General features: G+C 39.6%; 1 protein-coding gene across 2 annotated transcripts in view; it reads right to left on the bottom strand.

The window, feature by feature from the left end:
* Positions 1-13,173, bottom strand: part of Cyb5r4 (cytochrome b5 reductase 4) — a 50,276-nt gene that overhangs the window by 22,033 nt on the left and 15,070 nt on the right. Inside the window, exons 5-10 of one of the 2 annotated variants that reach the window (XM_034484314.2) lie at positions 10,598-10,627; positions 8,939-8,999; positions 7,384-7,441; positions 5,978-6,071; positions 4,265-4,297; positions 2,620-2,742 (exon numbers count right to left, since the gene is read on the bottom strand). In XM_034484314.2, coding sequence (XP_034340205.1) covers positions 2,620-2,742; positions 4,265-4,297; positions 5,978-6,071; positions 7,384-7,441; positions 8,939-8,999; positions 10,598-10,627 — 399 coding nt within the window. The remainder of the gene's footprint in view (positions 1-2,619; positions 2,743-4,264; positions 4,298-5,977; positions 6,072-7,383; positions 7,442-8,938; positions 9,000-10,597; positions 10,628-13,173) is intronic. The other variant, XM_034484315.2, reaches the window with a different exon arrangement.

The raw sequence follows: 13,173 nt of genomic DNA, 5'->3' as shown, positions 1-13,173 counted from the left end.
CACTCGAGGCTCCCTTCAGATGCGCTGTGTTTGGACTACACAACTTACCCTTGTTGGCTTATTTCTTATAAGAGTTTATTTTATCTTATTCTTGTATATGCTCTCCTTCCTTCCTTCCTTCCTTCCTTCCTTCCTTCCTTCCTTCCTTCTTTCTCTCCTTCCTTCCTTGGGATATAATGTCTGCTTCTGTTTCATAGCATGGTGGCTGTATCAGCCTTCAACACATGACATCATTCAAAATTAGACAACTTACTTACAAATGTATGTTTATAATTGAGGAATACTACTAATAAAAAGACACTGGCCTTTGCCTCCAGTTTCTGACATGGAGCCCCTACAGCCATAAGAAGAACCATAAGAAGTTGGAGTTCAACTCTAGTTCTGGAAGTCTTTGTAATTTCCTAGTGATAGGTATGTCTGAAACACAACTCCAAATCTCTTGGAATGTCCTTCGAGATAGAACTCTTTGTTCCAAAGAGGTGACTCTTAATAGATTCTGCACTGACTCTGGATGGGTGACTGAATGCTGAACTGATCAACCATGGCCAATGACATAGTACATCATGCTTATGTAATGAAGTCTCTACAGGAACCCCCTGAGATAGAGCTTAGAAAGCTTAAAAAGAGTGCTGGGCACATATGGGTGCCCAGAGATTGGGAGCAGAGCTGTAGAAGGCATAGAAGCTCCACAGCTCTTCTTACAAGCCTCTGTATCCTTTAAAATAAACAGAAGAATATAAATCCTTGTCTGAATTCTGTGAATCACTCTGGCACTTTTTTTTTTTTTTTTTAAATCGGTTAGGTAAATGAAAACTCTGATGTCAGTTAAAGGTACAGAACCTGGGATCTACAATGGGCACTTGTAGTTTGGGAGGGTTTTGTGGGATGGAGCCCTTAAACAGTGGGGCCTGCACCAGCTTCACTTAGTATCAGAACTAATCTAGACTATAGGCTACCCAGTTGGTGTCACTAGGTAAGTGGTTGGTGGGGAGAAATTCCCACATATTTTTAATGATCAGAGAAGTGTTCTATATTGAGCCATTAGAGTAGCAAACTTAATTTGGCTTTCCATAGCTTGCAATAACTTCAAATATTAAAAGATGGTTAGCTGAATACAAGGAGCTACCACCTGAACCCACTGAACGGCTGCAATAGGCTATACACGTATGCTTGATTGTTTATGGCAAACATCTCCAAGGAGAGAATAGGAGAGATAAGGATCATAAGTCCTGGGAATCCCTGAGGCAGGCAAACAGCTGACGCAGCAGACCTGAGAGAGTGGAAGTCTAAACCAGAAATCTAAGCAGCAACAGACTGGCATTTGTTTTTCTTTAAAAAGAGGATTGGATCCCATTACAGATGGTTGTGAGCTACTGTGTGGTTGCTGGGAATTGAAATCAGGATCTCTGGAAGAGCAGTCAATGCTCCTAACTGAGCCATCTCTCCAGCCCCCTTCCCAGACTGGCACTTTTTAAACAGAAAACCCCTTTAATACCTCCAGGCTAGCAGAACCTGTCACCTCTAACATTAGAATCAAGGCAAAATGGAAGTTTCTGGCTAAGTGTGTTTAAAAGTCTCAGACGCTTTGCCACCCCACTTAAGCTCTCTACTACTTAGCAAACCATGCAATGGGCCCTCTCAAATCTCAAGAAGACGGCACACACTAGCTCTCTCGAGAAGCTGCACAGGGTCTGTGAGTTACTTAAATTACACTAAGGACAATAGGTGTCCCTTTCCAGTAGGAGTGCTGCCCTTTGAAGAAAAGAAAAGCTAAGATACACATAGACACAAGGATGGTCACACAGGCCAAGAAGAGAGGCTTCAGAAGTATCTAATCCTGCTAATTCTATGGATGGAATTAAAAATCCCACAACTAAAATAAAACACATGGTTAGCAGTCATTACAGTATCTTAACTAACTAAAATAGTATTCTAGAAAAAGAAAGGAAATACAAAAGAAAACACTGAAAAACAAAAACAGGGGAAAGAGAAGGATAAGGCTAAGTCACATTTAGAGAACTGCAGCTTCTTTATACACAAAGCTTCCAAAAGACAGACAGAGAGAGAGAGAATATGAATACTGTTCCCTCTAGAGGCTCGCAAATTCTAGCATCAGACTTCTCCTCAGAGAAAACACTCAACTGTACAGGGAATGCACTGGTAACAAGTCCAGCCCTTCATGCACAGCTGCTAATCAGCTGAAACATGAGCAGACACTTGAGAATCAGAAGTATCAAAGACAGCATCTGGTATGAAACATCAAAACAAAAGACAGACAAGACTGTGAGACAGACAGGTCACAGAGAGGAAAAAAGAAACCAACCACTGGAACCACATCCATTATTTTTTTAAAAAGATGGGCTACTGGGGTAGTTTAGTGGGTAAAAGCGCTTGCAGCCAAACCTGACAACCTGCATTTGATCCCCAGGACTTAATGGCAAAGAGAACCAGCTCCTGCAAACTGTCTGACTTCCACATGCAGGCCACTGTGTGTATATTTCACAACACACACACACACACACACACACACACACAGACACACACACACCCCAAACGAACGAACAAACAAACTAATAAAAACTTTTAAAAGAAACCATGAGGATGGAGACTACTGCATACCTGCATCTTTCTTTGGAATAAAGGAATCGTGTTTCTCCAGGGGATCACCAAGATGTTTCCAAGAAACATTTTCTTTCTTTTGTAGGACAATCTCTATTTTTCCAACATTTTCAATAACCCGTACTGAAATGAAGAAAAATCCCATTTGTTTCACTAACATTAAATGTGAGATTTTATTTTAAACCAACCTTTTTCATACAGTTACACTGTATGCTGCTATTACATAATGATGTTAATTAATAAAAAAAATAAGATTTTGTTCACTTAGTAAAATTGGTTTTTATTTTATCTGATGTTAAATCGGTTTATTTTTTATTCAGACTAGCTTCTTTCAAACTGAAGTGTTTATAAAAAGATAAAAAGATAAAGAGAGTATATTCTGTGGGTGTGTGGAGAGGTATGAGGAAGGGGATGCCTCAGCGGGCCCATGTAGAGGCATCTCTTCCTGTGAGGGACCAGCCACACACCGGTATAGTATAGAATAGAGTTTATTGAGGGCATGGGGAGGGGAGCCACGAGGGTAGTGGAGGCAAAGAGAGAGAGAGAGAGAGAGAGAGAGAGAGAGAGAGAGAGAGAGAGAGAGAGAGAGAAGCAGACGTAGAGAAGTAGAGAGGCCGGCCATGACCACGTGGAGAGAGAAGAAGAGGGGGGAGAGAGGCAAGAGAGTAAGAGAGAGAGAGGGTAAGAGAGTAAGAGATTAAGAGAGTGAGGAGGGGGCAAGCAGCCCCTTTTATAGTGGACCAGGCCTACCTGGCGGTTGCCAGGTAACTGTGGAGAGGAGCATACCTGGCTATTGCCAGGTAACTGTGGAGGTAGAGTTTAGACAGAATACTAACACAAACTAACTTATCAAGGCCAGATATTGTATGTGTGGTTTTCAAAGGGGCACAGATACAATCATGGACACAGATCTAGCCAACAGCTTAAAACACACATCACACTGAATGGACCCACAAAACCAAATTTTAAGTATTCCCTTTTCATATTTTTAGTTAAAGCTCAGAAGTCTATATATGTGAATTTAGAGCAACACTGAGCCTAAAAACATATGGACAGACTCAGGAGAATCAGCACCTAGGAAGTACATGAGGGTCCATGGGGGTCTCTGATCACTGAACACCTTCTAGATGCAATCTTCCCTTCTCAGTGACTAGAACAGCTCCACATGCGCGGCCAATAATAAACATGGACTTGTAGGTCCTAACTTAAGTCTGATGAGGTGAACATGCTTTCAGAGTTGTAACACACAAACTGTCCTTCTGTCCAGCAGCTGGCTGTCTATTCTTCCACACTGTGAACCCGGCAATCGCCTGACCACGGTTCTGTGACAAGTGTTCCTGTCTGTGTGCCTGTGAGCTGCATGTGAGGAGCAGGGCAAAGAATCACAGAAAAGAGACAAAAATACTTTTAAGGGAGAGAAAAAGGGGAAAAAATAAAGAGACAAGAAGACTAAGGAAAAAGAAAATAGGAAAAAACAGAAACCCAAGTGTACCTTAAAATAAATGTATTTTATGACATGAAAATAAATATATGTAAGAAAAATAAGCTAAAGACCTGGCTTTCTTTCTTCCTATGAGTGTGTGTGTGTTTGTGTGTGTGTCTATACATTTATATGCATAATTTGTTTCTGTTTTTTTGTACTTACCAGAAAAATTTTCTTGAACTTCATGGCTTAGTCCTGAGATTATATTTAAAAAAAAAAAAAAAGTTTTCATTACCACTAAAATTCAATTCACAAAAATCAGTCTTATATCTGTGAGATCTTTTTTATTGTACTATTTCAAAATGCTCAGGACTAGAAAAATGAGAGACTACAAGAAAATGAATGTGCCAAATTACTTATAGTTCTACCACTTTTCCTTATCTCTTTCTGTTAACTAAGGAATGTTTTCTGCCTAAGACTTGCTTTCTAGCTCTTTCTGGAGTCTGGCTGGCTGGTCAACTCAGCTATTCAGGCTCAAAAGTCTTCTCCATGCTGACTGATTCAATCTGGTTTCCCTCAGCTTCTACTGAATTGCTCTGCTTGGCCTCAAACTAACTCTGGCAATCTTTTCTAATTTTCTTGCTCCTTTTCATTTTTTGGCTCATTCTGTCTTCACCTTGTCTAGCTTGTTCTCTCTCTTCAACCCGTCTCTGTAAAACTCTTCCAGTGAAACTGCCTCCCCTCCTCCCCTCACTGCTCCCTCACATAGCTTTCATCTCATAAGAGCTGGGCATATCCTGTCAAAGCTTTCTTTGATTTTTCAATTTGTCTACCACGCAATTAGACATCACTTTTAAACATAGGTGCTTCCTACTACAAACTAACTTTACCTTCATTGTTGGGATTAAAGGCGTGTGCTAGGGTTGAGCCACACCACAACCAGAAACAAGATTTTTCAGTACATAGTCTCACAGTGTGATCAAATATCCTGCAACACTCTTGGATTAAAGGCATGTGCTAGGGCTGAGCCACACCATAACCAGAGACAGGCTTTCCTAGTACTCAGTCTCGGGTTCACCGCATGATCAGATATCCTGCAATGGTGCTTGCAAGCCTGACAACCTGAGTTCCTTTCCTGGAACCCATGTAAGGGTAGAAAGGAGAAGACCCAATCCACAAAATTTTAACTGCCATACATGTTATGTCATGGTACTTACACATCAAGCACCGATACACAAACACAATTTATTTTAAAACACTAATATATATCTGCTCTTGTTTGGGGATATTTTTATCTGTGTCATATCTATTTTCCAACTAGAAATATGTCATAGGCATAAGAAGAGAAAACAATGAAATACTGGACTCAAACTCCTTATAAGTGAGAAACAGATCCAACATTTGGTATCTTTGGTTCCAGACTTCAGTGCTGACTTGTTGCTTCTGACAGACTAAAATCAACAAGGCTTATATCTCGGTCTGTGAGGAGATGGGCAACTGAGGGATACAATATGAACTTGCAGTCCAGGTCGTTTGGTCTCTGCCTTTGACCTCCTGTGGCAGACCTGGCAAGAACTGGGCATCCCAGTAAGGAATGCTCAGATAGTGACCAAAGGTTTCCAGGGACTTATTTATAGAAGTTGAGTATGACAGACTTTTATGAAGGATTCTGATTACATCGGATTGTTTAAAGCAATCAGCTCTGTCATGCAATAGACAGCACATTAGACTTCTGATTGCTTAAACTTGGAAAGGGGATCATGCTTTCAGTTTTATTAGCATGAAGAAAAATAGTAACTGTAAAAGGATCAGAAATGACAACCCAAAGCAACCATAGCAAATAAACTACCCCACCATTCTTGACTGCAGAGCATGCTGTTGCCATAGTGAAAGGAAGCAGGCTGTTCCCGCCATGAATAAGAATGAGGTACTCACCAATATGTATAAGGTAAGACTGACCCTTGAGGACTGCTTCTGCTCTCAAGGAGTCATCCTGGAGGTCAACGATTACTGAGTCTAAACTGATCTTCTTTAGAGGAAGAACAGACAGAAAGATTAAAGCATGAGTACTGACCCCAACACCCCATTTGTGGTGCTCTCATGTACTGCTTTACAGATCTCCAGCAACGTAAGTATGACTCCTGGTTCTCATCTCCTTCTCATCCAAGGCAAATCTCTGAACATCGTAACTCTACAAAGGTGGGACTAGCACTAAGCAGACATGTGCTCTGTTCAGTATCCACCATGGCCCTTGTCTTGAAGTCATGATCCCTTGAGACTATCTGTAGAGCATCTAGTAGTTGCTCAAGAATATTTTTTTTTTGAGAAACAATGTAGCAAAAAATAAAAATATGACCCAGAAGTCAAAATCTTTATCTCCTTTCATTTTAGTTTTCCCACTACTGTGTGATGCTGGAGAAGTGCACAACCTATTAACCTCAGCTATGATAAGTTACTTAGGGAACGCCATCGATGTCTCCAGTTTCTATGTAGACTTAGGGAAGTGTGTGGCACTTACTACTTACACACGCACTGACGACACAATCCTTTAGTAGTCTGTCTCCCCTTTCCTTGGTCACCGCACTTCAAACCCCATGGGAATTAGTGCAGAGCAGATCCCAGCTTCTCTGGGCCTACCCTCTTGGTTTTAGACTGTGGGATGAGGGAACGAGCTAGAGGGAGAAGTAGGACTAGTGGTGTGTTGAGCCAACTCAGCTGTTATCAGGCAGAGAGGGTGGCCATTCCAGCTCAGTGTTCAAATCCCCTCTCCAGGAGAGAGGAGGCCCCTGCCCAGATGAGGCTCTGCACTTCTATACAAGTAGCTTGAATTCTTGAAAATTCCAGGGATTTTCTTTAGATTGCCTTTAGATCCACAAGGCTCAAATGGAAGCTTAGCAGGTGTTAGACTATGTGGCTGAAAACATCTAATGCCTCATATAGAAGAGGTGCCACTCAAAGACCCCATAAATGAATGAGCTCCCTAACCTTTGTTACACAGGGGCACCTGAAGGCCACTGACATATTAAGGCCATCAAGCATAGTAAGTTTCAGCAGCGTAATCTTTCTAATCTCAGAAGAGTAATCTTATGGCGAAGTTAACTGGAAGGCACACACAATGCCTTTGTAGGTTTAAAGGTTACACGGCATATCTGCCAGGCGGGAGCCAGAATACCTAAGTTCCAAACAGAAATAAATCCTTCTTTGTAAAATGGGAGAACAGTGCTTTCTACCTTGGGGTTGTTGTAGAGAACGAATAGGTTAATACAAGAAAAGAGTATAGAAAAGGGCCTTATATAAATAAACCGGCTGATTCTTACTATTTGTTTTCTATAGATGCTTACCTTTTGTTTGGTGTATATAACAACGGTGACTGAAGACTCTGTTTGGAACCAATCATAGCTGTAAGACAGTAAGAGTGAAAAATACTCAGAATGATGTGCAAGAACACATGAAGTCAATCAATGTTTAAAATCCACAGTGAGAAATATATTTCTCCAGGTAAACTCTTTTCTAAGTGGTCTTCAGACGTTGCAGGTGTCATCATATAGCTGACAGCTACTGACAAATTTAAATATCTATAATTCCATGTGTTTGAATAAAACCACCAAAATGGGCAAAATAAAGGCTATATATTTTTCTACTAAAATCTTTCAGAGTAATTACAGAATACGTACATGTATTGTTAAGGAGCATGAAGTAATCTGCATGCTTATCACCTTTCCTCTCTATAATGAAAATATCACTACTAAAGAAATTCATTCTTGAGCTGGGAAGATGGCTCAGTGGTGAAAATGCTTGCCGAATAAATGTGAGGACATGAGTTCAAATCTGAACAGCCCACATAAAGCCTGATGCGGGACTGCACATCTGTAATCCCAGTTTTCCTGTGGCAAGGTAGAAGGTGGAGGCAGGAGAATCTCTAAAAGTTCACAGGCCAGTTGCCTTTGGCACATGTAGCAACAAAGGACAGAGAAAAAAAGATCTTGTCTCAAACAAGGTAGAAGGTGAGGATCCATGCCCAAGGTTGTCAAAACCTTCACACATACACTGTGGCACATGTGCACACATATAATTTTTAAAGGAAATTCATTCTCCAAGGTAATGGGTCAGTAATGAAAGTTAAGGTAAAGCCGATCCAGTCAATACTGATCACCTATGTAAAGACAGCCACACGAGGCATTCTTAGTCCCTTAACAAAACTGACCACAAACTTATTTAACCCTATGTATAGCAAGGTGCTTCTGTTAGAGCAGCAAAGACCAGTGGAGGGGAAAAGAATAACAAAAAAAACCAAAAAAGAAGCCAAGGGCATCTAAGGCACTGTGAACAAACATTTGGTATTAATTGGTCAGCATTTCCATTAAAATTTTTTCTTTTAAAAACACCACCAATAATAGATATATAAAGATTGAATACTAAGATAAATGGTAGCATGGTTATGTGATCAAATACAAAAGGAAAAAAAATGCTTTCACAGAATACTAACAACAGATACTGCTCACAGGCAAGCCTGTGACCGTAATATAGTGTGGAAAGGTAGTACATAAATCAGTAAGGCACGGTGTTAGGCATCTATGTCTAAGGTTAATGGGGTTACAACTGTTTTTCCTGTTTCTATGTTTTCTAAACTTTCTACCTTGAACATATATTTTATCATCAGGAAAAAAAAAGACAGTGTTTTAAAGTATTTAAAATGGATCCAACTTTGGTTGCTTAAAATCTGTTCATGGACTGGCTCCCTCTGCCCCTGCATCTGATAAATGAGGTACTCCAGTTGCTTTGTGCGCCAAGCAAGACTGACTGGCAGGAAGCAGTAATCCAACTCTGGTTCTTTCCTATCCTGTTTGTGGGTTTGCTGGAACTGCTCTCAGTTTGAAATGTAAAAAGAGTGCGTACCTGGGAGAGCTAGGGCCTTCCCTGGGCAGTGTGTCTGGTACTTGGCTCTTTGGAAGCATGCCTTCACAAAAACAAAAGAAAACAGTAATTTATCTACATCACACTTGGCTCGTTTTAACATACACACATAAAGAACATAAGTAATAAATGTGCTACTAAATTCATTTTCATAAGGCACAGAGACCCTTGTCACCAGTACATTCTTTATGTGCTTTCCAAAAGCTTGTTCTCTCCCAGTGGGAGTCACCACTGTGACTTATGATTCCAGACTAGTTTTAAATTGATGGGTATGCGTTAATGGCACTATTTACTATATAGAGAAGGGATCATAAGACATGGTGCCTTTGGTCTGGCCTTTTTGTCTACCCTTATACACATTACAGTTCTAATGAGTCAAACCTACCACAGCAAAAAGGAGATCAATCTCAGATACCTTTTAAAAATCAAGAGAGCAGCACAGAGATACAGCTTATGAGAAGAGTGCAATGCCAAACTTACCAGAATCTATCTTGACTTCAACATGTATGAGAAGAAACCATAAAACAAATCTTACATGATATCCTTCTGGGAACACGGAGCAAGCCCAAGTTAGAGCAGCGTGAAAGTAAGGTGGTCCAAAAGAACACTTTCCCTCCCAACAGTGCTAGCTGACAAAATGACAAGTCAGTTTAAGGGATCTGGGCCCTACTGCACAACAAAACTCATCTATCCCACTCAGGATTTTAATCAGCTGTTGAAATAATGACACAAAAAGCAGGCACATTACATTTGCAAATATAGAATTACCATATAGACTTAGCTGAGTCAAATATAGAAACAGTTACAAAATACAAATATATACATTTGTACATAGATACGTACACAAAAACAGATACATATGCACCTCACTGCTATATAGGATCCAAGTCAGAACATGTATTGGCTCCACAATGGAGCATGCTATGTTTCACATTTAAGGCTCTCTTTAATTGAAACGTTAAATATAGTGCACTGAAGTAAAGATGCTGAAAGCCACATGTGGTGGCAAGAGGGAGGATTACTTCTGTAGCATCCCAAAAGAGTCAACCATCAGATGGAGCTCAAGATCAGCCTTCCATTTACTGCAGTCTTATACCATAACAATGTCAAACATTGGAATGGCAAATTACAGACTATTTTCTCTCTTAAAAAGAAGGTAATTCTACTGAAAACCTAGCTTGCTAACTCTATAATTTTGTTTTGTAAACAGGGAAGGAAAAACATCTGATCTACAGGTACAAAAAATAACACAATTCAGAGAACCCCCACGCATCTCCTGAATCAGTATTGTCCACACCACATATGGGTGCGAAGGAGGCAGTGCCAACCACGAGGATGTCCGTACTGCTCAGTCAAGGAGCAGCCTAGAATAATGAGCTACTGGAATCTGTCCTAGCACCAGAGGTGAGCTCACATGCCAAAGAGACCCCCTTAGCCCTGTCTTAGTCACTATGAGCATTTATGCATTGGGCTCAGAGATTTCATGGAAGCAACTATTTTAAAAGGAATAGTTAAAATAAGGAGCCCATAATGTCCAGGTAAATCCCTTAAGTTTGGCTAAGCAACAGCAGCTTTTGCATTTTAAAAAATTTTTTTTTTCAATACTCCAGACAATTCTATGTAGCAATTTATATGACTTACCATTTAAGACTCTCTTTCCTTCATGACAGTCTGTATTGGAAAGGAAAAAGTCAGATAAGAATACTGTAACATTGGGCTGGAGAGATGGCTCAATGGTTAAGAGCACTGACTGCTCTTCCAGAGGTCCTGAGTTCAATTCCCAGCAACCACATGGTGGCTTATAACCAGCTGATGCCCTCTTCTGGTGTGTCTGAAGATAGCTACAGTGTACTCATATAAATAAGTAAAAAAGAATACTATAACATGAAAGAGAACATCGAGTCATTTTTATTGGTTAACTATGTTGTTAAACTATGTCCAAGAATAAAAATGGGGCTATGACATGGAAGGCATTTCTTTCATGTAAGTCATTTTAGCGGAGACCATCAGCCCATTTCTCTAGATAGATGTGTGTGTGTGTACACATGTGCATGCACACATACATATGTGCATCCCCCTCCCAGTATCTTGCTAAGTTTATTTCCTGACTACTTCTCCCAAGTTCTGGACTCTGTGGACTCTGAGAATGCACAGCACAGGTTCTACTACAGGTTCTTATCCTAAGAGCACTTACACTTAGTTTTGTCTGAGATGTCATATTCTAAATTCATATAAAGAAAACTTAATTTACTAGTTATATTCTATAAAGTACAAATATTAACACCCCAAAGAGATTTTATTATCTATTATGAGTCTGTCAGTCTATAACTATACCTATATTGTAATAAGCATAAAGTCACCAAAATGAGGAAAATACATTAAGATTTTCTTATGTACATATATTACAATTATTAGAGTTAAAACTCAGAAAATTTTTTTCAGGTATATTTTTCAGGATAGCAGCCAACTCATAAAAGTTTAATATATTTTAATAACCACACAAGTGCTACACAGTTATAGTCAAAATAATCCCCTCAGCAAGTTGTTAGTAGCTTTAAAAAGTTTTAAAGAATAACAAACTAAGATAACATATTCAAAATGTCCAAGATGTTACAAGGTGGTGCTCCCCTTCCTAGTAGCCTCAGGTCCCTCAGCGTGTGGTCCTTTTTGCTTAACCTCCCAAGTGCTGGAGTTCCAGGTGTATGAAATGCTCTGCTTTCACATTTTTTTTTGTCTCCTAATTTCTAATAATCCAAACTCCCACAAATACCTCTAATTCACTCATCTGACACACAGTGATCATAACTAAGAAAATCAGATTTTCATCCTTCCCCCTTTTAATCAAAATAATTCTATAACTGAAAGGACTCTTATACTATGCAACAAACTATTGCTTTTCTCTTCTTCAAGAATGAAAATAAGAGGCCAAGGTCTAACCTGACCCACAGCTCCTCGGCAAAGCCAGGACGTAATCTGTTTTCCTAAAACCCCACCCTGCTTTTCTTGACATGCTGTTGTTCAATGCTTCCTAAAACATACAAGACTTAAACATGGTAAAATCTGTACCTCAAATGGTTATTGCTTATCATCGCCAAAGAACACCATTAGCCATTTGTAAGGCAGCACCGATGTCCACTGCCTGGTCCTAACTGTCCTCCATCAGTGGTACCTGCTATGGCTACTGCACTGTGCTTATCTGCTTTACCTGAAGAGAAACAGCGAGTTCACAGTATTGCAAATTAAAGCCATCTCAATGTATTTTAGAGCCAAGGTCTAATAAATTTCATTTGTTGTGAAAAAAATTTGTTTTTATTGAAAGCACTCATAGATTTTGAAAATTACTTTAGGTAATTTGTTTCTAAGGAAAAAAACTATGTCAGAGGATTATTTTTCTAATGTGCTCTGACTTCAATCTGCCAGAACTTACTGGATTGTTTTCAGAAGTAAAACCCCCCCCCACACACACACTGACCATTTTTTAATATAAGAAATTCCAGTATGAAGAAAGCTTCCTCTTAAATTATTTAAATTACCTTCACAATTATACCAGTGTAAGTTTTAAAAAGTTGAGTCATAAACTCTTTTCCTTTTTAAACACATTTACATTTGCATCATTTTAGTTGGAAGAGAAACTTTTTCCCTAAGAAGAAATTCAGTTTTCTTTGTCGAAAACCAGTTGCATCATTTGAAAGACACTATGAAAAACAAACTGATATCCTTTTCTAATGTTGGCTAAATGGCAATATTCTGGCCAAAGCCTCTCTTCTGGAATAAGTTGGTCAGAGGCTGCCCTGCCAGTCAGCTGCACTCAGTTCTTCAGCATGGTGGCATAGGGGTGGGGTGGGATCAGATCTTAAGTCTAGTTGTAATGACAGTAGCCAATTCACAGAAGTCTAATATATTTTAATAACCAAGTGCTACACAATTATGATCAAAATAATCCCAAGTTGTTAGGAGCTTTTTAAAGTTTTAAAGAATAATACATTAAAATAACATCCAAATTTTCAAATTGAAAGATGTCACAAGGTAGGGTTCCCCTTCACACTTGCCCAAGGATCCCTCAAACTTGTAGTGTACACACACACACACACACACACACACACACGCCAATGAGGTCCCATGGTATCCACCAAATACTGCAGGCTTCTGCCAGGATTATTGGTTAGTCTCCACAATCTAATGGTAAGGTCTTACTGATGAATACAACACTTACTTAT

Source organism: Arvicanthis niloticus, chromosome 21 (genome assembly GCF_011762505.2).
Source record: "Arvicanthis niloticus isolate mArvNil1 chromosome 21, mArvNil1.pat.X, whole genome shotgun sequence".
In the NCBI taxonomy this organism is placed as follows: domain Eukaryota; kingdom Metazoa; phylum Chordata; class Mammalia; order Rodentia; family Muridae; genus Arvicanthis; species Arvicanthis niloticus.
This window is presented reverse-complemented; position numbering and strand designations above follow the sequence as displayed.